The sequence below is a fragment of the Pelmatolapia mariae genome, linkage group LG17 (assembly GCF_036321145.2).
Source record: "Pelmatolapia mariae isolate MD_Pm_ZW linkage group LG17, Pm_UMD_F_2, whole genome shotgun sequence".
Classification (NCBI taxonomy): domain Eukaryota; kingdom Metazoa; phylum Chordata; class Actinopteri; order Cichliformes; family Cichlidae; genus Pelmatolapia; species Pelmatolapia mariae.
This window is the reverse complement of record NC_086242.1, coordinates 908,833-933,541: the sequence shown is the minus strand read 5'-3', so window position 1 is coordinate 933,541 and position 24,709 is coordinate 908,833. Positions and strand designations below refer to the sequence as shown.

Here is a 24,709-nt window from a genome sequence, read left to right as displayed (position 1 = left end):
GTGGTGTCAGTAATTTATTTGAGAAAGCCTTATAATAATCGACTGAGAACCCGTCTGATCCAGGGGTCTTATTATTTTGTAAACACTTGAGGGCTCGGAGTACCTCAGTCTCAGATATATCTGCATCAAGCAGTTCTTTGTCCTCATTATGTAATTTGGGAAGAGTTGTTCCATCTATAAATCTTTTTTCAGCAGTAAAAAGCCCCTTGCTCAGATTTATACAAATCTTCATAGAATCGTTTAAACTCGGCATTTATGGGCGCTGATTCGTCAAGAAGTTTACCATCTTCCGTTAATATTGTCCGTATAAATTTGTCAGCTGTTTCTTTCTTAATTTGCCAGGCCAGTAGTTTACTTGTTTTGTTTCCAAATCCGTGGTAGTGATATCTAGTTCTGGCCATGGCTGCTTCCGCTCTGCTGGTGCATAAATTATCGTATTGCATCCTTGTTTTTGTTAATGTATTGAGGTATTCTTCCTTTTTGGTGGCAATATATTCCTGCTCCAGGTTTTTAATGTCAACCTCCAATTTGGTTATCTTCTCTCTAATTTTTTTTAACCTTGTTGGCACTGTATGACATAACCAAACCTCTCATATAGGCTTTAAGAGCTTCCCAGATATTGGCATGCGAAGAGGAATTTGAATTGGCATCTAGGAATATTTCAATATTAGTGTTCATATATGAAATGAAGTCAGGGTCTCCTAGCATGTAATTGTTAAATCTCCACCTGTGGGTTGTAGGTTGTGACATGTTAATAGCCCAGGAGAGTTTGAGGGGATTATGGTCCGAAAAAGTAGCTGCTAAGGAGGAGCAATCAATCACCGCCACCATCATATTTTGTGGTACAAGAAACATATCAATTCTAGAGTGTGTGTTATGTACTGGTGAAAAAAGGGAAAAGTTCCTCTGGCCTGGATGAAGGTTTCGCCACACATCAATTAAGCCTATGTCCTTCATACCTTGGTTCAGTGCTGTTGCTGCCTTGGATAATAAAGATGTTTTGGGTGAAGACCGATCCAGAGAAGGCTTTAGGACCAAATTAAAGTCTCCACCCACAATATATTGATCCTTAATTGTAGCCAGTTTCATAATTAAGTTGTTAAAGAATAAGGGGTCGTCGTAGTTGGGCCAATATATATTTACCAGAGTTATCTTATTTCTGTTTATTTGTGTTGAGCATAAAAAAAATTGAAGAAAATAAAAGTCATCTCCATATGTCTGCTACTGAAAAGCTATATGTCTTTAACACGCCTGCACACAAACTGAAACCTGCACAGGAAGAAAAAAAAAACGTTTTACATATTTTATTTCTTTCTATCTGCCTGACATGCAGAGAACTGAAGAACCTCAAGTAATCACATAATTGCAGCTGTAATGTAATTTTAGTACAGCAATACTTTACATTACTGCATTACTGAAAAATGTAGTGTGATTACAGAAGCCCAACACTGCCAGCGAGTGGTGCTGAGCAGTGTTGGTCAAGTTACTTGAAAAAAGTAATAGTAACTAATTACTGATTACTTCCCCAAAAAAGTAATCCCGTTACTTTACTGATTACTTATTTTCAAAAGTAATTAATTAATCTTGCATGCATAAAGTTTTAATCTTTTAACTTTATGCATCAAGCAAAAAATTTAATTATATGCAACATGCTCTGACTTGAAGAAATTTGTTTAACATTGAAACCTATTTTCTGCACATTCCTGCACATAAAATAAAATATTTTTTGTGTTTACACTCACTCTTTCAAATAGATGCAAGTAAAACACAGCAGAAAATAAATAAAATCAAAGACTAGCGGTCCTGTTGCTCTATTTTCACCTGTATAGCAGGTGGAGGTTTGCACTGGTGCAGGTGTGCCGCAGCGGTCAGTGGAAGAATCCGCGAGTGAATTTCCCATTACGTGGTAGCGCACTTGGTGCTTGCTTGGAAGTTTAGGGGTTTTTTTCGCTGTAAAAAGAAGTTTTCTTCCCACGCACAATGGACACTAATGTTTTTGTCACTTTTTATGGAATCAAACTCAAAGTAAGGTCAGTACTTCCACGCTTTAAACGCTGCACGCTCATACTCTCTCCCACACTCGATCTGCACACAGCTGTTGTCACGAATTTCGCGCTCACTTACGTCACTGTCATGAGACATTCTCGCAAAAAAATCACGGTTTTAGTAACGCAGTAACGCAGCGTGCTTACGTGAAAGTAATGGTAATCTAATTACCGTTTTTGCAATAGTAATCCCTTAGTTTACTCGTTACTTGAAAAAAGTAATCGGATTACAGTAATGCGTTACTGCCCATCTCTGGTGCTGAGGTTAGTAAGGATAGTCCATGATGGAGTTTGTTTAATGACTTCTTCTTCCCCACAGCTTCAAAGGTGTCCAGTTAGCAGCCAGTCACAGACCAGCTTCTCTGATCTGTTTATTCAATTTGTTGATGTCACCACCTTTGATTCTGCCTCCCTAGCAGACTACAGCACACTCCACTTGCCACAGCTAATTCATTGGAAATCTTCAACACTTTGCTTCACATGTTGAAGGATCTGAGGTTACCGAGGAAATAGAGCCTGCTCATTCCCTTATGCAGCCTGGGTCTTGCAGTGCAATCGATGTAGCTGTAGAAGCACTTTGAGGTAACTGTTGCTGTGATTTGGTGGTTCACCCTGGTACCTGTACTCCTCCATCACATCAGCATCCGGTCCCAGGATAGAGACAGGCCGTGTAATTGTTGTCTTCCTTCTGAAGTTGATCATCATCTCTCTGGTCTTATATACATTCAGAAGCAGACGATTTCTCGCAGATGACTCCCTAAAATCATCCACTAGCTGTACTGCTCCTCCTGCTCCCCACTAATACTTTCAACTACTGCAGAATTAATAGAGCATTTCTTCATGTTGCATGAGCCAGAGCCATGAAAGTTCGAGGTGTACAAAGTGAAGAAGAATGAAAGCAGCACTGCCTCTTGTGCAGCTCCTGTACTCCACATCTTCAACTCAGACATGTCCAGTTTTGTCAGTACTGTCAGGCACATAGTAATCCATGTTTACAGACATTTCTTGTAGCTTTTCTCTTTTTTCTTTAGCTCTATGTGCAAAACTACTGCAGCTCAGTTGCTGGGTGATTCTTAGTCACCTGGGGTCCTATCCTTGGCTTGTGGTGGGAGTGCTGGTCTTGGCTGCCCATTGCCTTTAGTCCTCTGCAGCTCTTGCCATTGGCCATCGGGGCTCCGTGTGGGTCCTCCCTTTTCCTTTGTCATAGTCACTGGAACGGACGGCCTCAGGTCAGAAGTCTTGGGGAGCTGTGACAGGCGTTACCTGCTCTCCAGCAGCCGAGTACTCTAATGAGTATTTGTAGCAGCTTTGCTTTCACCATGAGATTATTAATACTGGCTAGACTTGGTAGGAGTAAAGTATGTGTGTGAATTAGACAGATGGGCGTGTTTGCACCTTTCTAACATCATCATGAACAATAAACAGCTTAAAGTTAAACAAATTCTATTTGTTGATGGGCCAATCTTTGTTTTATATGATGAAAACAAAGATTGGCCCAAGCATACGCATCTATGTGCAGCCTGTCTCTGGAAGTGAAAGACCAGCTACTGCTCTTAACAGCTGAGTAACCCCACTTCATCTCAGACTTTCTAGGCTGTTTGGTCAGCAGGCAAAGTTTAATAGTTTGCTGTTCATCTTCACAGATGTCAACAACCAAATCCACCCACACTGCCTGAGGCCTTGTATGGATTAAGTAAGAATGACAACGTAGTCTTGACTTTCATCAAGTGTGTGAAATTGAGCTCAGGCTGGGCTGACAATTTCTCTCACTCCTATTACATAGATTTAAGGAAACAGTGGGGTGACACTGACAGCGCTTCAAAGACTCGAAGATGAACATGTTACTCATTTGTTTCTGTCAGTCAAACAAAGCTGCAGTGACTCGCAGCAGAACTTGTGCAGCTGAGAACCGAAAAGCCTTTTTCTGTTGCTGCTGAACATCAAAGCAGCAGCAGAGAGAACAGAACATCCGTCTTCCAGCCCGTCAATGCTGGGACGTGTTTTCAAACTGGAGCTCAGGGATTTTGTTTCTTCAAAAAGAATAACAAGCTGCAGAAAGCTGCCAATGAGTGACAGCGTATCATCCGAGGCAGCGGCTAAAGGTTGTGGCTGAAGCTAATTGTTCACCAGGCAGCCACTCCCACTCAGTCTTATTGCACTGATATCGCAGCTGCAGTTGGTAATTATGCGGTGGAAGCCCTGCGAAAAGATGACAGGGGCTTTACACATTCAGAAGCATTGGTTTACTGCTATTTAAAACATGCAGGTCACTGCTTTTGGACTTGTAAGCTGAGGAGGTGTAACCTGCACCCCTGCACTTCATCACCACTCCCACATAAACAAACAGAGATTGCCTCCCTCAGCATTTGGCTTATACAGGAAATTAAGTCATCCACGGGACTCTGTGACTCTGTGCTTGGACGTTGAATCTCATATATGCTTCCCAGTATTAGTGGAAACCAGTACACACCATTTGATATCAAGTTATGTTTATAATATGTTGGTGTTTCTAAGGTACAGCATGTAAATGAAATTTCCTTTGTTGCCTGGTCTTTTACTGTTTATGCTGTGATCGGTGAGCCTTCTCGTTGAATTAAATTCACCTGCTGAAAAGTTTCCCATCTGGGTCAATGTCAGGCTTGGCCGGACTCGCTGCTTTTCCAAGTAATAATAAAATTATGTTTGAAGGTATAAGTAGGGATAAAGGGAGGGAGCTAGCTGATATGGAGGAGAGAATGAAGGCAGATATATTTTGTCAGCAGGAGACCAGGTGGAAGGTAAAAAGGTTTGTAGCATAAACCTATTCGCTGGAACGTTCAGGACAATTCGCTACACAGCAAAAACAAGACACAAGTAGGCAACGTTCTTTGTGTTACTCATGCATGAGGAGGCCTGCCTGGAGCCAAGTGTCGTTCCAACCACTTGACCTCCGTCAGACTCTCAGCCAGGTTCCCCATAGCACTCCTTTTATTGTGGTTACATGAATATGCATAGAGTCATTAACATATTACATAGGTATACATGTGAACAAAGAATACCCTGTGTGTGTGTGTGTGTGTGTGTGTGGGGGGGGGGGGGTCAAACCATGACCCCATAAATGACTTCCCTAAACCTGCTGGCCTGGAAGTCCAGCAGTTCATCTAAACAAAAGGCACTTAGACTAAAACAGATATAGATACGTTTATCCTACCATAAAACAATAAGACAAGGTACGACCTCTCCCATGCTCCAATGATGTGGGTGTGAAAACCAGAACACTCTGGAATGCACACAACGTTCTGCAGACTACTAAAGATCACACATCCTATCACTACACAATCGATTATACACCTCTAAGCATATATGGTTAAATATTTCTTAATACAAATGACAATAACAAAATATAAACCCAACAAAGGCCAAGATCACATGAGGTGGAGTCAAGCTGTTCTATCATGATATAGTAATAAAGAGGTAATAGAGGTAATGTTGACAAAAAAAAACGTGTTAATAGTGTTTGAGGGGATAACGAGTTTGAAGATGGAAACTGAAAGGATAATGTTGATTGTTGTGACTGTGTACGTCTATTAGAAGGGAAAGAGGAATTCTAGAGTAAGTTGGATGAAGTTGTAGAGAGTGTCTCCAGAGAGGACGCAGCAGAGATTGGTGCAGACTTCAATGGACATAAGGGAATAGAGACAATAAGGAGGTGTAGGGTGGGGATGGTGTTACGGTAAGAAATGCAAAATGACAGATGTGAAAAGGATGGAAATGACAGTGGTGAATACATATTTGAAAAAGACGAGGAACACTCCCTCTTCTTAAAATATCCTATACAGAAAGTGGAACGTGAAAGAGATGGGACACTACAAGGTGACGTCAGGAAAAGTGCAGCTAGGAAGCATTGAATGGTAATCTGTAGCATGAGTTTGGAAATCAAGAAGAGAAAGCAAGTGAGGGCACAGGCCAATGATGCTGCAAAGAGTTCAGAAATTAGATGAGACAGACTCTGGGTGGTGACTGGGAAAGTAAAGCTGGAGAGGTGAGGGACACTGCCCAGAAGGTGTTTGGTGTATCCAAAAGGAAGAAGATAAGGAGCATGGAAGGCTACTTTGAAGCAGTTCATCACTTACCTACACTGACAGGCAGAACAACAATCTCCTCTTCCTAGAGCAGGAACAGGGGTGGTCTACAACTCAGGAGGCTGCAGGCTAATATTCCCTGAAGTCACAGCATTGTGTGCATACTTGATCCAGGCCAGCTCCAAGGACCAAGAGGAGGGATTTGAGGAGATGGAACACCACAGGGCAGCCTCCAACTCCCGGCTTGTCCACCATGTTTGCCCATGTCTCTGGTGGTAGAAATGTGATAACAGGCTAACACTAGCTCCTAGCTCCTAAAACTGTTAAACAAATGAAGGATTATGATCAGAGATTAGGTCAGAAGGGATCTCGAGGATATGGAAATGTGATTAAAAGGAAGGTTAACAGTTTTTAAAACTGATGGAAGTTTGAGGAGAGCCATGAAATAAGCTGCTCGTGAAAACTTGTCAGTGATGGTGAATGTCAATTCACAGGAGGAAAGTCATGTGACAAGAGTTTGGGTTATGAAAGACCATGACCTGCTATGAACTGGTAACAACTGCCGAAGTCAATAGGGGACTCACTAGATGTGCTTCTGGGAAAAGCAGGGCAGACAGAGAAGCAGATGTGCTTTAAGTGACTTCGAACATGGCATGTTTGTTAGTGCCACATGTTAGTGCCACATGTTAGTTATGCCACAGGCCAGATGAGAATTATAATCAAGTAAATGGTAAATGGACTGGTTCTTATATAGCACTTTTCTACTCTTAGCACTCAAAGCGCTTTACACAACGTGCCTCATTCATCCATTCACACAAGCACTTTTTTCTGTGCTCTATGTAAGTGCTTCTATCCACCGTTCACACACATTCATGCTCTGACGGAGGCACTGGAAAGCAGCTTGGGGTCAGCATCTTGTCTGCTCCCTGCAGACTGAAACAGACAACCACCAACCTTCCCATTGGTAGGTGACATGCTCGACCACCGGAGATGTAGCCACCCCACAGCATGGTAAATGGTAAATGGCCTGTATTTGTATAGCGCTTTACACTTTCAGTCATCCACCCATTCACACACACATTCACACACACATTCTGGTGATGGCATTGTAGCCACAGCCACCCTGGGGCGCACTGACAGAGGCGAGGCTGCCGGACACTGGCGCCACCGGGCCCTCTGACCACCACCAGTAGGCAACGGGTGAAGTGTCTTGCCCAAGGACACAACGACCGAGACTGTCCGAGCCGGGGCTCGAACCGGCAACCTTCCGATTACAAGGCGAACTCCCAACTCTTGAGCCACGATCGCCCCCACAGCATGCACCACATCCAGAAGACACTACATCCATCCTTTTTACTGATGAGCTAGCAGAAGACTACACCTGAAGATTACATGAGACCACCTGAGAACAGGAAATGAGGCTATAATTCATACTGGCAAACTAAAACTGGACAATAGAAGAGTTGAAATACACGCGGTCTTCAGAGTCTCAAGTTTTGCTGCAGTGTGGGGTTAGGGTTAGGAATGGGTGTGAATGAGGGAAGTTGTGTAAAGTGCTTTAAATGCTCAGAGCAGAAAAGCATGTTTTCTAAATGTTCGGTATACATGATGGGTACATGATCAAACCCCCACACGAGAAACATTATTACAGCAATTCTGAACTCTTAGTCATGCAGTTTTTCCACATAGTGTTGAATCCATCTATTATCACGATTAGCAGACCCAGCCTCTCTGGGCTGCTTTTTTAAAAAAAGGAAATACACTATATTGCAAAAAGTGTCTTGATGTGTGCTCAACCATCCAGGTAAGTAAATCCCAAAAGGTTGTTTTTGTTCATCTGGACGTTTTCAGTAGGAGAACACTGCGTCTAATGAACAGAATGAACCTTTTGGGATATATTGCCAAAATTACCGACTCACCCTTCCGGTGTATGATTCCTTTGTTCCAGTGAAAGGAGCTCTTAATGCTTCAACACATTTTGGGAAATTTCATGCTCCCAGCTATATGGGAACAGTTTAGGGATGGACCCTTCCTCTTCCACCACGACTGTGCACCAGTACACAAAGCAAAGCTCATGAAGATACGTCCTTGCAAAGACGTGCAAAGAGTCCTGGTCTCAATCCAGTAGAATCCTGTTGGAATGAATTAGCATGGAGAGTGTCTGACCTGACAAATGTGCTTGTGGAAGAATGGTCAAAAATTCCCATAATCACACTCCTAAACCTCGTGGAAAGCCTTCCTGTTATTGCTGCACAGGGTGGGCCGACATCATATTAAACCCAGATTAGGATTGGGACACATTCCTAGTTCACATTCATGTAAATCCAGACTGGTCAAAACTTCTGGAAATACAGTTAACTGTTTCATTTAGTATTCCACATCCAGTGCTCTTTTATTGTATTGTACTCACTTTACTTTGAGTCTAATTCAAAAGGAGCATTTGTATATATTTTATTTGTCGTGATCCACACTGTTTAAAGAGACAGTGAGCAACAGGACTCAAGTCAGTTTTTGTCATGAAACACTGTGTGCCGGCAGGAGAAGGACCCAAACGCAGAGTGACGGACACAAGGTTTAAACTAAAAAAACTCAGCTTTATTTGCTGGCAGGGGAAAAACAAAACTACACCGGGAAGTCTAAGGTAATGAGGAAACACAGCAATGAGGGAGGATGCGACACTGACACAGAGAAACACAGGGCTTAAATACACTGGGGGAATAACGAGGGGAATGAGACACAGAAGGAGAGCACAGCTGGGAGAAATCAGACATGACGAGACGGGAAGCAAAGGGAAGCAAAGTCAATACATTCACCTAGGACGCAGACCTTCAAAGTAAAACAGGAAACGTAACACTGAGACGCGGACTTGACTTCGGGATACAGCTGACAGGGGAGACAGCGAAACTAAGAAACACAGAGACCACTAGGAAGGAGGCGCAGAGAACATTAAACAGTGGGTCAAAGACGCCGGACCGTGACAGTTTTATAGCTGTGATGCTGTAAGTAAGTAAGAGACTTGTGTGTCACTACTGAGATAAAATGGGTTTGCGCCAGTGAACAGTTGTGGGTTTTACTGTAATCCCATTACTTTTTTCAAGTAAGGAGTAAAGTAAGGGATTACTATTGCAAAAAAGTAATTAGATCACTGATACTTTCTCGTAAGCATGCTGCATTACTGCGTTACTAAACCATGATTTTGCACAGAGATGGGCAGTAACGCGTTACTGTAATCCGATTACTTTTTTCAAGTAATGAGTAAACTAAGGGATTACTATTGCAAAAACGGTAATTAGATTACCGTTACTTTCCCGTAAGCACGCTGCGTTACTGCGTTACTGTCTCGAATGTCTCAAGACAGTGACGTAAGCGAGCACGACGTTCGTGACAACAGCTGTGTGCAGATCGAGTGCGGGAGAGAGTATGAGCATGCAGTGTTTAAAGCGTGGAAGTACTGACCTTACTTTGAGTTTGATTCCATAAAAAGTGACAAAAACATTAGTGTCCATTGTGCGTGGGAAGAAAACTTCTTTTTACAGCGAAAAAAAACCCCTAAACTTCCGAGCAAGCACCGAGTGCGCTACCACGTAATGGGAAATTCACAGAGAAACTCACGGATTCTTCAACTGACCGCCGCGGCACACCTGCACCAGGGTAAACCTCCGCCTACCCCACTCCTGCTTTACAGGTGAAAATAGAGCAACAGGACCGCTAGTGTTTGATTTTATTTATTTTCTGCTGTTTTACTTGCATCTATTTGAAAGAGTGAGTGTAAACACAAAAAAATATTTTATTTTATGTGCTGGAATGTGCAGAAAATAGGTTTCAATGTTAAACAAATTTCTTCCAGTCAGAGAATGTTGCATATAATTAAATTTTTGCTTGATGCATAAAGTTAAAAGATTAAAACTAATAAAACAAGTTTTAAAAAGAGACTTTTTCATTTGATTACATTTTATATGATGGATTATGCAGAAAAAGTAGAATTGGGCTGAAAGATCTATCACTTTATCACCTATTCAGGTTGTAAATGGTGTTTTTAAAAAGTAACTAAGTAACTAAGTAATTAATTACTTTTGAAAATAAGTAATCAGTAAAGTATCGGGATTACTTTTTTGGGGAAGTAATCAGTAATTAGTTACTGATTACTTTTTTCAAGTAACTTAACCAACACTGATTTTGCATATAATTTTTGCTTGATGCATAAAGTTAAAAGATTAAAACTAATAAAAGACATTTTTAAAAGAGACTTTTTCATTTGATTCAATTGGATGGATTATGGAGAAAAAATAGAATTGGGTTGAAATGTCTGTTGCTTTATTACGTATTCAGGTTGTGTATCGTGTTTTTCAAAAGTAACTAAGTAATAAAGTAACCAATTACTTTTGAAAATAAGTAGTCAGTCTTTCTTGGAGAAGTAATTGGTAACTAAGTACTATTTTCAGTAACTTGACCAACGCTGCCAGTGAACACTGAATCTTGCAAGTAGGAAGTGATCTATTATAAATAAATCTGTGCCAGTTGTCTATAATCTTCATTTGTAATCTTTGTCATAAAAATATATGAAACTGATTTAATATATTGCTCTCAGTGTTGCTTCAAACCAAACCTGCTTTCTTAGAGCTAAACTTCTTGTTACGGTTGTGAACTGTATCTGGAACAAACTGTCCAGTAACGTCGGCCAAACTGAAGCAACATTCAGGCTCTTTTGAACAGTTGCCAGATGCATTGTGTTAATTTTTTCTTGCAGAAAATGATCATTTTCAAATTTGCCCTTTCAGTCTACCATATGTTCAAAGCTGATGAGAGAAGGGCCGATACATGCAGCTATTTATTTACGAGGTCCAAGACTCATTGAGCTGCAGGTACGAGGATGTCCTTACACGTGTCTCATCTGCATCAGTGCTGTTGGTCTTTTCTGTCCTTTTCCCTGCTGTCAGTCTAGGATCATCATATTCTGTGTCAACAGTCATCTTGTGTTGTGACAGGGATTAAAGCTTTAAAAATATCCTGCATGCACTGTTGCTGAGTTAAATGAATTACACTTTATGATGATAACAACTGGCACAGAAATCACCATATTTAAACCTAATGAAAAGGGTTTCTGACTGACAAGAGAAACATTACTCACAAACACACACTGTAACATATAAGCATGCAGTATATCTGCAGGTTTCAGGCTTGAGCATCATCTAATATTGCTATGGACTCATGCTTTCTTGTGACCAATAGGAAAAATAATTAAGCATAATTAACAAGGCGGAAACCTCAGAGAAACACATAGCTGTCAGTCCTGGATGACCTCATTAAAATTTTATGTTTCAGGCACTCGCGATTATTGGTTCAGTTCTATTCAGCCACGTGACCACAACCCCTGCAGGCCAAGTGATTCATCACTGCTCATGAATACAAACCCTTAGTCTGGGGGGAAGAGCTCTAAACTATCTCAGTCCAGCAGATCAACAACTGTCTAATCCAGACAGCTCACATGGAAAGCCGATTCACTGGTACGATTCTCACGCTCATGTTTGTCAAAGCACAAGTAGGGCCAGCTCCAGTCCTCCTCCTTGTTCATACAATGTACACTTTAGAAAAAATACATAGATCGAGTCAAATACTGAACTGACTGTGAATGCTTAGGAGCCTGGGTTGGCCCCAGCATGAAAAAAACAAACAAACTGTTGGTGTAGCAAAGAAAGTTGGCAGCTATAAGACTGGCTGATCAAACAAAAGCATCGTTTTCTGTGAGAGGGAAATGTCTGCGAAGGTTCTCAGTAATCCAGGCCATGGTAGTCTAAGGAGCTTGGAAAGAAAATCGTCTGGACTTCTTTAAGTTTCTTGAAGACGTTTACCTCTCATCTGAGAAGCTTCTTCAGTTCTAAACCCAAACCAGGTATTTAAACCCTAGTGGGAGTTGTCCCTTAGGAGGGTCACAGACCCACTATTGCCTCATCATCATTATCAGCAGAGGTTCTTTTCTTTTCCCCCGTCCTCTCCGGCAGTGTAGCAATCAGAATTGTTGTCTGAAGGCCAAAAAATGCTTAACAGATAATGATCCACCTGATAGTCGTGTTTTATTAGAACTATAGAACCAGTTTGTGTGTGAGTGTGTTGCTGGGTCTGAAGTACACTGGGATGTCGTGCTTGGAGAAGACTCTCCTGAGTTTCTCTGATAAACCTGCTACATGAGGGATGACAGTGTTGTTCCGTTTCTCCCCAGTTGCTGTCTGAGCTTCTTTTCTTGTTCCCTTTCTTTCCCCTCTGGCTTAAAGGGAACATTTTCTGCCCAGTGATGTGGGGTCCTGATTACTCCAAGTTTGTGTCCAGAGGGTGGTGGGAGTCACAGAGGAGGTACTGGTCTCTGTGTGTGGGCTTCAGGTAAACTTCAATGTTGAGGTTTCTCCTCAATGGACACGGCACAGTGCAGGAAGATCAAACGATTATCCTTTGTGTCTTTCCTGGTGAACTTTGTTTCTATCCACTGCATTGATGTGAGCAGTGACGGCTTCTGCTTCGTGGGTTTTAATTTTGACCCAGGTACATCCATGTATCCATACCAGTGGCTAGGTGCTGTTTCTTTGAAAGAGCCAAGAGCATATTTTCCACTCCCTCCATGAAAAGGTTGGACACTTTGGGCTCTATAGCACATACATGTTTTTTGCCTGTAGAAACTCTCTTTGTATTTAAAATATTCATGATCAGTAGTGAGTCGACGACCCTCTTAAGGGACAACTCCCACTAGGGTTTAAACACCTGGGACTCCATCATTTGGGTTTAGAACTGAAGAAGCTTCTCAGATGAGAGGTAAACGTCTTCAAGAAACTTAAGAAGTCCAGACGCTTTTCTTTCCAAGCTCCTTAGACTACCATGACCTGGATGACTGAGAACCTTCACAGACATTTCCCTCTCACAGAAAACGATGCTTTGTTTGATCAGCCAGTCTTATAGCTGCCAATTTTCTTTACGACACCAACTCTTCTTTTTCATGCTGGGGCCAACCTGGGGCCAGTGCTACAAATGTGTTTGAGTATTAACAGTCCAGAAACCTGAATGTTAGGAATGGAAGGAACTATCTTCATATCTGAAAACTGATGTTGAAAATAACACTGACCTTACACTCATCCACAAAACATGTGACTATATCACATGCAAAATACGAGATAATATCAGATGACTTGTGTGATGTGCCTAGGAACACGCGTGTATGTGTGATGTTACTGCACACATGAATGAATTCAGTTCCTTCATATTTGCACAGAGCTATGAGCCACAATTGAAAACTGAATGAGCCGTCTCATGGTTGTCTGCAGCATCACTTTACAGACTTCAAAGCGGTGCCGCACTACAGCCCACTTAATCTCCTTACAGAGACCCCTCCTACCTGTCAGTGCTCAGCAACTTGTCCCTGGTACACAAAACCCTCTCCTCCAGCTCCACCGGCTTTACCATTCAAAGCTGCATATTCAATAATCGCTCACCTGTTTGTCCTTTTTTGTACCATAAGCATTTCTCTGTGTGTGCTGGGAAATCTCCAGGACAGGAATCGAGCAGAAGCTCAGAAAATAGTAAACAGAACTTTAATGTTGCCGTTCGATTTCTTGTTAAATTTCAAATATCCAAAGAATAGAGTTTAGCTGATCTCATTATCATTGTTAAATCAGCTAATGTCAAAGTTCACCTGCAGGTCCGACCACGATGGGTCAAAATCCAAATGACAGCTTTAATATCAAAATATTGATATTTTGCATTTAGTCATGTAACAGAAAAACATGTCAGAATGGAAAATGTTTGAATAATCCAGCTCAGTGAAGAAATGTTTAACATCTTCCTTCGATTTTAATGACTGGGAATCTGACCATGCTTCCAAAGAAAAGGTCAAAAGGTTACCAAAACATTAAGAAACAAACAAACAAAAAACACATGAATCCATCTTTTCAACAGAAGAATGAAGATGAACTTATGAAAAGGCTAATTGACAGCACGTCACTGATCAGGTATTCAGTAATAGTCTGGGTATGAAGGCAGGTAGATTTCTACTTCTGCACCCGCGTTGCCCAAATAACAGAAGAGATCAGGTCGCAGTCAAAAGGAATCATGCATCAGAAATAAACACTGATATTCTTCTTTAAATAAGCAGATTCTGTTGTTCTCTATGATATTTACACGACAGTCATACCTGGTAGATAACCAGTGAGCTTTATTAAAACTGTGATTTAGTGGAAAATTCCAGTTTAAAAGCAGAATAGAGAACAAAGTTTATCCTTACTTTGATGTGTGTTGTGTCAGTGCATTGCTGTACTTTCCATACATTTAATGTGTTGCCATAGCAGCAGAAAGATGGCGAGTCCGTGCTGCATTTTCTTCCCTTACTGCTTCCTATTCGTTAATCTGGTTAGTCACATCACAGAGCTTCTGTATCCACCAGCCCAGAAATCCTCGAGTCATTTATGGTGACTTAAGTAAGGAAGAAGAGAAGAGAGAGACAGAGCTTAGCTTACTATTACCAGCTGCCACAGAAGATTTCACAGTGTCGCACGATGTTCTTAGTATACTGTAATTACCTCCAAGTTAGCCACCTAAAGCGCAGCATCATTGCTCTCTATACACAGTAAAGTATGTGGTGAACAGAACTCTGCAGGAAGCTCATCAAATACATTAAACCCTGTTGCAGTTTTATTAGTGGTATACATGTGTTTCATATAAAGAACATTTAGCAACAGTCAAACATGGTGGTGGTGTTACGACTTGGCATCATTGATGGAACCATGAGATAGAAAGTGTGGCCATGAGTTCATGTCCTGAAGCTCAAACACACAGAATCCAAAACACATCAGTAAGTCCACCTGTGAATGGCTCAAAACCAAAATGAAGGTTTTGAAGTTGCCCAGTGAAAGTTGTGGACGTCTTTTCAATGTCAGACTTTTTAATATTGCTTCTGTCAGCTCTGCTGTCACATGTGGAAGGTTTACTCATGTTTACCACTGGGTGGCTGTAGCTCAGGAGGTAGAGCAGTTTGCATGTCAAGAGTATGAATGTGTATGAATGTAGTCAGGAAGCACTCAGTTTAGAGAAAGTGTGTGATTGGGTGAATGTGGCATGTTGTTTAGAGCACTTTGAGTAATCCGGGAGAGTAGAAAAGCGCTATATAAGAATCAGTCCATTCACTGTGGGAACAGATTTTCGTCATGTTACTTTTGCACTATTATGTTCCGGCACATGTTGTTATTACATGGCTTGATTAAGGTACACATTAGGGTGACATCTGGAGCCAGAGCTGAAACTGTTCTGGGCCAGCACAGGGCCAGCAGTGTGTCTGCAACTGGCCTTGTGCTGGCCCATGTGTGGGCCACCTCTGGCAAACTAGATCTGGGCCACCAAAGGGCCGTCATTCTTTGCAGTATGTGGGCCATGTGTAAGCACATTGTGTGGGCCAGGTCGGGGCCATACCAATTTTGCAATGTGGGTATGTGTGAGGAAATGCAGAACGATCAGCAGGGAGATACAGAGGTACACAGAGATAACGCAGACAATCCAAAGAGGAACAGGGGTGAACACACACAATATATATACACAGAGGGAAACGAGGAAATGGCACACAGGAGGGAGACACAGCTGACACTAATCAGACGGACGAGGCCGGGAAGAAGAAAAACCGATTACACTGAAGCACAGGATGCCAGACTCTCCAGAGTAAAACAGGAAGTATGAACATAGAACCAAGAACATGAGACACAACACAAGGAACACGAGGGAGGCACAGAGAACACCTAAACACTGGAAATAATAACCAGAAAACTAACCAAATGAATGAATATTAATAATCACAAAACATAAACACGGAGTCTCCAGACTCTGGTCCCTGACATGAGCTAAAACAAACATGAGCAGCTAGCCGGGGGATGCTTCTCACAGGCAGGTGGCAAAATGTGCGCATTGACAAAGACTGTCGAGCAAACTGCTCATACTCTCACAACTTCTCTCAGTCCATCGACGATCACAGCCACGTTCATTTCCTCCTACAATCAGGAGCAAAACAGGAAACTTGTAAAAATGAACAATATATAATCCAAATGCTCTTTTAAACTTATTAAACACACTGCACTCCTTCTAAAAGGGAATTCCAAAAATACTTTACCCATTTAAACATGGATTTCAATGGCTTTCATATTTGAACACATTTTAATAACTGGCAGTTTTAACCTGGTTACAAATAAATAACTTGATTAATTGAAATGAATAAACCAATTAAAGAAAAACAGGAAAATGTAAAATTATTATTTTTTAAACACATGTACTCAATAAATCAGTAGACTAACATATAATAAATCGTATTTGTTTTTTATCCATCCATACATTCTCTTATCCTTTTCAGGTTCGTGGGGGGGTGGAGCCTATCTCCGCTGCCTTAGGGCGAGAGGCGGGGTACACCCTGGACAGGTCGTCAGTCTGTCGCAGGGCTAACACACAGACAACCATTCAAACTCACATTCACACCTACGGCCAATTTAGAATCAGCGCTTAACCTAACCTCACTAACTGCATGTCTTTGGACTGTGGGAGGAACCCACACAAACACGGGGAGAACATGAGAACTCATATGTCTCATGCTGATACCAACATGGTTGATATTCATCAACCATGTTGGTATTTGTAAAAAAATATTATATATATTAATCGTGTAAATTTCCTGAACCTGTAATAGACATCCAGATGAGTCATGACGTCCAAAAAAATGACCCAAAGTTCAAATGTTGAGCGTCATGTTGACGTCCAAGTTCGGTGATGATTGGATGTCCAAATTGTGGACCTAGTTTGGTCGTCGTATGGATGTCCAGAATAAGTCACTGGCCGACGGACCCAATATAGACATGATCTGAAACTCTTGGATGGGAAGTGAAACATCTTCAAAAAACATCCATTTGCCTCCTTTCAAGACTAAATCAAGAGTACATATGACTTAAAGGTTAAGCAACAAATTGTATTGTGCAATTTATTTTGGTTCATCAGGGGGAAAAATATCACACTGATTCTGTAAAAGTCTCAAAATTAACAAAAAACTTCATGTATCAGATATGATATACTGTGCGTTAATGCAATCACTTTGCATGGCTTTTCTCAGTAAGGTTAACTAATTAGAATTTACAGTGAATTACATACTACCAAAGCAGCATGAAACTACTTTACTGGTTATAATGATCCCACCCATTTTGCACGCTAAACGGATCGTCTCTCACGGGATACAAACATACCGGACACAATAAGAAAATGTCTGTTGTTTTCCTTTCACAGTGGAGGTGGAAGTGCTTCCTGTTGTGAAGCATAGCTACATTATACCTTATGCATGCCCTGAACACTTATTTGCATACCTGCGTCTTCCATCAGGGGTTAAACTGAATGAACAGACAACGTAAAATGTGCACACAGATTAAACAGTTCCAGAATTTGTTGTTTTGAGCTCCATTATTTACTACCATGCAACTGCATTTAAAGTTGCTTTAAAATGTGACAGAAAATCGAGCAGATAGGATGCGTTTGTGTGTGGGTTTGCACATCTTGAATACAAGCATCACTGAGCCAGGACCTCAGTGTAATGGAAAAACTGTGTTGAGCTTTAAAGCTGTGTGGCATCAGGTTTGTCAAGTTGGCTTCTCAGCACTGTCGCTTATCTCCCCAGTGCACATGGGCAGCAGGATAGCTCTGCAGTCTGGGAAACCAAGGTCATCTCCCTCGTCTCTCTCCCTCTGTGGCGTGTGAGAACAGACACAGTACTGCTCAGATGCAGCATGCACTGCCAAAGACAAACTGCTAGATGCTGAAAAAAGCAAATAAACAGGTTTATTACATTTGTCAGAACTTCACCCATTCAATTTCAATTGTTTCCCTGTACAGTAGGAAAAACAGATGGAATTTCTATCCATTCTGGAAAAGACTAAAAAAACTAAACATTTTCATACAATAAAAACTAAACTGAAACAAGACAATCCACTCTGGAAACTCACTGAAACTAAATTAAAAACAGAAAGTCAAAATGAAATGAAAATAAAAACTAATTAGAAAATACAAAACTATAATAACTCTGATTAGGATGTCGTTTGCACTGGAGGTCTGCCCAGTGCTACCAGAGTAGACCAGAATAGCAGACATACAGGACACCTGCAAGTACCTGAGCAGCCCACAGACCAACAGGAACCGTGATAAACATATACAAAGGTCATCCACGGCCAAATACCACCAGAGACAGGTGCTGAAAAACCAGCTAAATGTAAGGAATAATATCCAAGGCATCGATGCGTACGCCCTACTGGTCATCAGATACTCAGCTGGAATAATAAACTGAATAGAATAGATTAGAATAATCCTTTAATTGTCCCACAAGAGGAAATTTGGCCTCTAGACGAGATAGATGCCACTGATGTCGAGACATGTCAAGTCACGACGCAAAAACTCCTCACAGTGCACGGAGGCCTCTGTCTGAAGTCCAGCACCCTAAGGCTCTGTGAGCAACAGAAAGGGGAGGAGGAGGACCAGTGAGTGTCACAGCCATAAAATAGGATGAAACACAGAACATTTGCAAATACATCAGGAAAATGGGTCCCTGAGCTGCTCCAAGAATGCCTCAGGCACCTGAAGACAGATGGTGATAGACTAGGTAGAATTACAGTTGTCAAAGGTAGAAGTAGAAGCGTAATCCCTTTCGCTGATGATGCAGTTCTGTTGACTTCATCGGGTGGTGGCCTCCAGCTTCCAAATGGCCAAAGCAAAGCCTTATCTTCCTCCTAAAGAGCTAGAAAAACGTATTCATGCCTCCATCCCCTCTAGACTGGACTACTGCAATTCTTTCTGTTTGGGTCTTCAGCACTCAGCTCTCCATCACTTGACAATTAGTCCAAAATGCTGCTGCACATCTTTTAACAGGTGTTAGAAGGTATGAATACATCACTCCAGTTTTATTATTATCCATTATCGTATTGAAGTTAAGATTCTTTTACTTACTCTCAAAGTTTTAATTGGTATGGCGCCCAGTTACTCAAGCAAACTCCTCAACATATATAACCCTAAAAGAGCGCTGAGATCATCCAGCCAGATGCTCTTAGTACAGCCGAGGTCTCGATTGAGTGAAGTGATAACTGAGCTTAAAAGTGAAGCTGTCAATTTACCTTTCGATCCACATCCCTACCGTCCGATGTTCCCTCTAAGCTGCGCGCGTGCGCAATTGCGCACTGCTGGCACGGTCTCTGCGCACACACAAAATAATCTACCTGAATTGAAATTAAAATTAAAACTTTAACAATTCTGTTCTGCAGTGTTAGTCAGTAAGTGACTGGCTGCTCCCGTATGGGATTAGAACGATGCCACCTTATCCCATAGTCCAGCCAATGATGCGATTCACATTCGTATATACGCAGCTAATCAGCGTGGTTGACAGGCTATGACAGCGTCCTTATGTGCCGGTGTTTTAGCTAGCAAAGCGGCGCGGCTGATGTGGAGTGAAGCCACGTTAATGACAACGTGTACAACCATTGGAGATGTGAGCAGGACAGACGGAACAACTGACGGGAAAAGTGTGGACTTTATACCAGTTTTTAAATTGTGTTGATCGGCCACGTAAAACCAGAGCTATGATAAAAATATCTGCAATGTTTGGTTTTCTTCCTGAATACTGTCGTTGTTTATATTTACTGCGGGAAGAAACGGCAAAAACTGCGTTTTATAAGGAAAACGCTCGAAAGCGCTCTCCACCTGTGAGCAAAAACAAAACCAAAAAACCCCCACCCTTTCCTATTGGTGGAAAAATGTACCATGTGGACCAATCAAAACATGATATGGCAACATGGCATTTAGTTGTTTAGGAAGGAGGAAGTTTTAGGAGTGACGGCGTGTTTTGAGATGTGAGAGATTTGTGACGTTTAGCACAAATCTTGTGTAGTTAGTGTGTAGTTAGTGTGTAGTGTAGTCAATAGTTTTGTTGTGTGTGTCAGAACAATGAGGCGACTGCTGAATGTTACAGGTGTTACAGGAGTGATACATCTCCTGTTGTCAGGCCTGCAGGTATCAGGCTGTTGTTCTCCTTTATCTCATAGTGGACACAAATTATTTTTTGGAGTGGCACAAATAATTTGTGTGGCATCAAATTTGATGCAGAACAGCTGATTGTTCTGTAAATAGTTTGAAATGTTTGTTTAAAAAAACGCCTTGGCTGCATTTTTAGGTAAACAGCTGCAAAAAACTTTGTTGTTTGCAAAACTCAGTTACTTTTTTGAAGAAGTAACTATGTAATTAATTGCCCAACATTGGTCATTATTTCCTGTATCTTGCAGACAGAGTTACAGGACTCTCTCCCAGACCACAGACTCACACTCATAATACAAGTCAGAGCTTTAGAAAAAAAAGAAAGTTGTGTTTTCAAAATTGGAGTTCAAGTTATTTTTACTTCCAATAGTGTTAACATACTACACAGGTCATCAACAAGATTTATTTACATTTTCATTGTAAGTGGGCTAAAGCAGTTAATTAAAAGTAGTCTAACATAAATGCTGTAATTTGATTATTTTAATAAACCATGTAACTTGGATGGATTGGATGCTGGTGTGACCACAGTGCACACGTCTGCTGTTGCTCACAGTGGTCCAAGGGACGCTCAGGGAGTTTGTGTGTTCGCTCAGACACATGAAACATTAGAGGGAACATTGCTACCGTCATCTTTCACATCAACTTTGGAACGAGGTCGTGGATCCAAGCAGTGAAACGATGACTGGCTTCTCCCTTAGAGATACAGCAGGTTCAGTGTGGATGGCGAGGTGCCCATAACACCTCACCCAGAGCCTTCTGTTATGGCCTTATGCATCTCTATAAACCTTAACCATGACCAAATGTTGTCGAACTCTTGAGTGACACGTTATGAATACAGAGTTGTGTGGAATCTTTAAAAATTCCATTCTGTCTATGTAGAGCGCTAATTTCATTAACAAATCAATATTTCGGTTGTTCCCAGAAACAGGATCATGTAAAGTGCATTAAAATGCATCAATTTTTTAAGTTGAACCACATTCACAGAGTGACAGAAGCACTGGATATAAAAACACTCTCACACTTGATCTTAATCATTTTTAATGCATTTGTGGCTGCTAGTGAAAACGTTAAGCTTGGCTCAAATGTGTCTTAAAGGGCGTAGAAACACACACCTGTGTTCATCTTTTGGTCCGTTATGTGTTTTATTTTCCAAGAATGAAACTGACCTAACAGTTAAACCCACACAAAAGCAGCATTGCTTTGGTTTCCATATCATGTCCAGACAATCAGCATTTTTATTCCCTTCTGTGTCCAGCTGGACTTCTTAGACATGGTCAACCATCACTTTGACAAAGGTCCATTCATAAAGAAAGACTCATTATTAGCACCTCCGGTGTGTAGCGATGTACACCAGGCGATTAATCCTGATTGCTGTGATCTTTACCCAAGCACCAGAGTATTCAGGGCCACTTTTTCATAAGCAGAATTTCTAAATGGTTTGAAGCTGTAAATAATATCTTTAGTTTTGCTCAATGCACCGTTACAGTGAACTGAGGTCTTTGTTTTAGTTTTCATGTGTAATAGGAAGACTTAATCTACTAAAATTAGGAATCTGTGTGTATGTTAACTTCTTAAACAAGCTCTGACGACTACACGCGACTTCCAAATGAGTAACACTCTCTTCCACGCTCAACATCTAGAGCTTTACTATCAAACTGTCTTTGAGCTCTACCTTTAAGTGCTCTCTGCCTCCCCCTCACTTTCTCTCCTGCCTTTGACTCATTCAAATGGCTTTCTGGCTCCAGTCTGGAGAGTCGCTCACTTAGCAACTTGGCAATGGACCTGAAAAGATTAAGAAAATCTTGTGTCAAAAATTGCTGAGTCAGACAAGTCTGGTTTTATCAGCAGTGCCAGAAGTGTGGCCTATCAAAGGGACACGCGGCAGCCAATAAGACAGTTCTGTGCAAAACCAATGCTGTAATAATGCTGTGCAGCCATTGTCTGTCAGCGCCTCTGTGCAATCTGCTGCATTTGGCCTCGCTTAGTTTCATGGCCTTTTAGACACAGACTCATGTTGTACATTGGAAGACAAAAATGCCATCCTGCTTGGCAGAAGAGAGAAATGACATCCAGGCACCAGACTGGATCATTTCCCTTTTTTCCAGCAGGTTTCTTCCTCTGCTTTCAACCATCAGTAATTTAAAATATGAATTCATTTAGCAAAGATGCTCATTTTACTCACTTTATCCTTTGATCGTAGTTGACACTGATGTGCAGTCCTCCTGGTCATGGGACACAGGTTTTGCTACCCATTAAAGCTGGCAAAAGAGCTTAGAAATGCTGGATGAGAGGATACTGTTATTCCTCCATCTTCAGCTGTAGCTGATAGTCCTTGTTTTGTTCTGCGGCCTCAGTTATCTTAATTACATATCTGTTATTAATCTCTGTCTCTCTTCCACAGCATGTCTTTATCCTGTTTTCCTTCTCTCACCCCAACCAATCACAGCAGGTGGCCCCGCCCCTCCCTGAGCCTGGTTCTGCCGGAGGTTTCTTCCTGTTAAAAGGGAGTTTTTCCTTCCCACTGTCGCCAAAGTGCTTGGTCATAAGAGGGTCATATGATTGTTGGGTTTTTCTCCGTGTGTATTGTTGTAGGGTCTACCTTACAGTATAAAGCACCTTGAGGCGACTGTTGTTGTGATTTGGCGCTGTAGAAATAGAATTGAACAGAATTGAATCTAGTTCCAGATCAGGTTGCCCTGTTGCTACCCCCAGAGGGGCACTCTGTGTCTATCTTCCTGTCTCTCTGTTTTGGTTTGTAGCTGGTCATTTGCAGCAGAGCTTCACCTTCTATAAACATTTTTATAATAAGTCTGCACCAAGATATTTCAGCTTCTCTCCATGCTTTTAAGAGTGATATATCTGTTTGGCTCCACCCCGTCCGCCCACCCGACTTGCCGTGTGACCACGTGGGTCCTCGTCACTTGGCGAGTAACTTTGAGCTGAATAAAGGAAGCAGTACAAGCCCTTTATCTCCTGATGAAAACTGCCTGAGTCGAGCTCCTCTGCTGTACAGGTGCTGCTGACGTTCCTGTGCCCGGGGCAGATTCTCTCGTGATAACATCCCTAACACGTGCAGCTTTCCTCTCAGGTCCAGAACGTATTGGATTTCACTCTTACTCTTTACAACAGATCCATGCTTTTGGAATATATGCAGGGTGTGGTCTTTGAAAAATCATGTTACTGACATGTTGGCAATAATCTTTACAGTATTTTGTTGCCCCTTTTCTAACTTTTCCAGAAGATGTTGCTAGTGTGTAAGTTAAATGAAGCACATGTCTATTTAAAATAATACATTAAAAAAACAAAGTGTTCATTTGCAACATGCAATAAAACAAGGCCATGAACTATTCATGTGTTGTTTCTGACTACTATATTCTGACTTCTCGTCACTCAAACAGAATAAATAAGCTGCAGTATTTAGGCTAATTATAACCTTAACACTGAATTTCACTTATTGTCTTTCCTCAGACTTGCGGCGAATGACAGCTGGTTTCATGGGCATGGCTGTGGCCATCATCCTGTTCGGCTGGGTCATTGGTTTGCTTGGCTGCTGCTGGGACCGAGGCCTCATGCAATATGTGGCTGGCCTCCTCTTCCTAATGGGAGGTGAGTCTCAGAAACACACACACACACACACACGCACACACACACACACACACGCAAATTTTTTATCATCATTCAAATGATTCAAAGTCTATATTTTCTTACACAAAATGAACCATGGCTACAAACCCTGGTGTTTTTCTCTCATGTTCCCTCACTCCCACTTTGCTCTCCAATGGGTGTGATACATTTCAGAACTGCAGTCTTCTCCACATTGTCAATCACCACTGACTTGCTGCTGACACTAACTTGGCCCTGTTGCTCTTAAACACCTTTGGTGGGTTCTTCCATCGGGAACTGGGTTCTTATAATCTATGCACAACAGTCTCTCCAAGCACTCAGAGGAGGGGACAATCCAGGGAAGGTCTGTACACAAGGGGAAGAACGGTGACATTAGTTGCTAGGAAAACACACCAGACTAAAGAACCGGGGCTTTATTAACAGCGTCGCTCAATGATCCAGCAAAGACTGAACCTCAGCCACCATCTTAAGTAGTGCCTCTTGATGAAATCATTGGGAAAAGGTAACTGATTCATCAACATCAACATAGACACACAAGCACAGCGAGAGGACAGGGAGACACAAAGAGAAAGCAAAGCCTTCGACCAGATTCCAAAAGGTTGATTCTGTTCATCTGGACGTTTTCAGTGGGAGAAACGTTTCATCATCATCAGCTGACTGCAGGTTTCCAACCTTATAAACAGGACATTTGCACAATGACTGAAACCAGCTGACTGAATGAACAATGGGCTGGGAGGTCAGCTCATTGATCAACAACAATGTGCATAGTATAATGTCTTGTACACGTGTTCAGAGGTTCTGACGGAGGATCTGTGAAGATGGGGAAATAGCTATTCGATCGCCTGCTGAATCTGTAATTTTACTCAGTTCCAAAGAAATGAACTTTTACTTTTCTGACATTTCATTTAACTG

The 24,709-nt window shown here is 41.6% G+C and overlaps 1 protein-coding gene across 1 annotated transcript in view; it reads left to right on the top strand.

Annotated features, from left to right (window-relative positions):
* tmem178bb (transmembrane protein 178Bb) overlaps positions 1 to 24,709 on the top strand; it is a 75,344-nt gene that overhangs the window by 42,742 nt on the left and 7,893 nt on the right. The window contains exon 4 of the mRNA XM_063500863.1: positions 23,642 to 23,779. Within this exon, the coding sequence (XP_063356933.1) occupies positions 23,642 to 23,779 (138 nt within the window). The remainder of the gene's footprint in view (positions 1 to 23,641; positions 23,780 to 24,709) is intronic.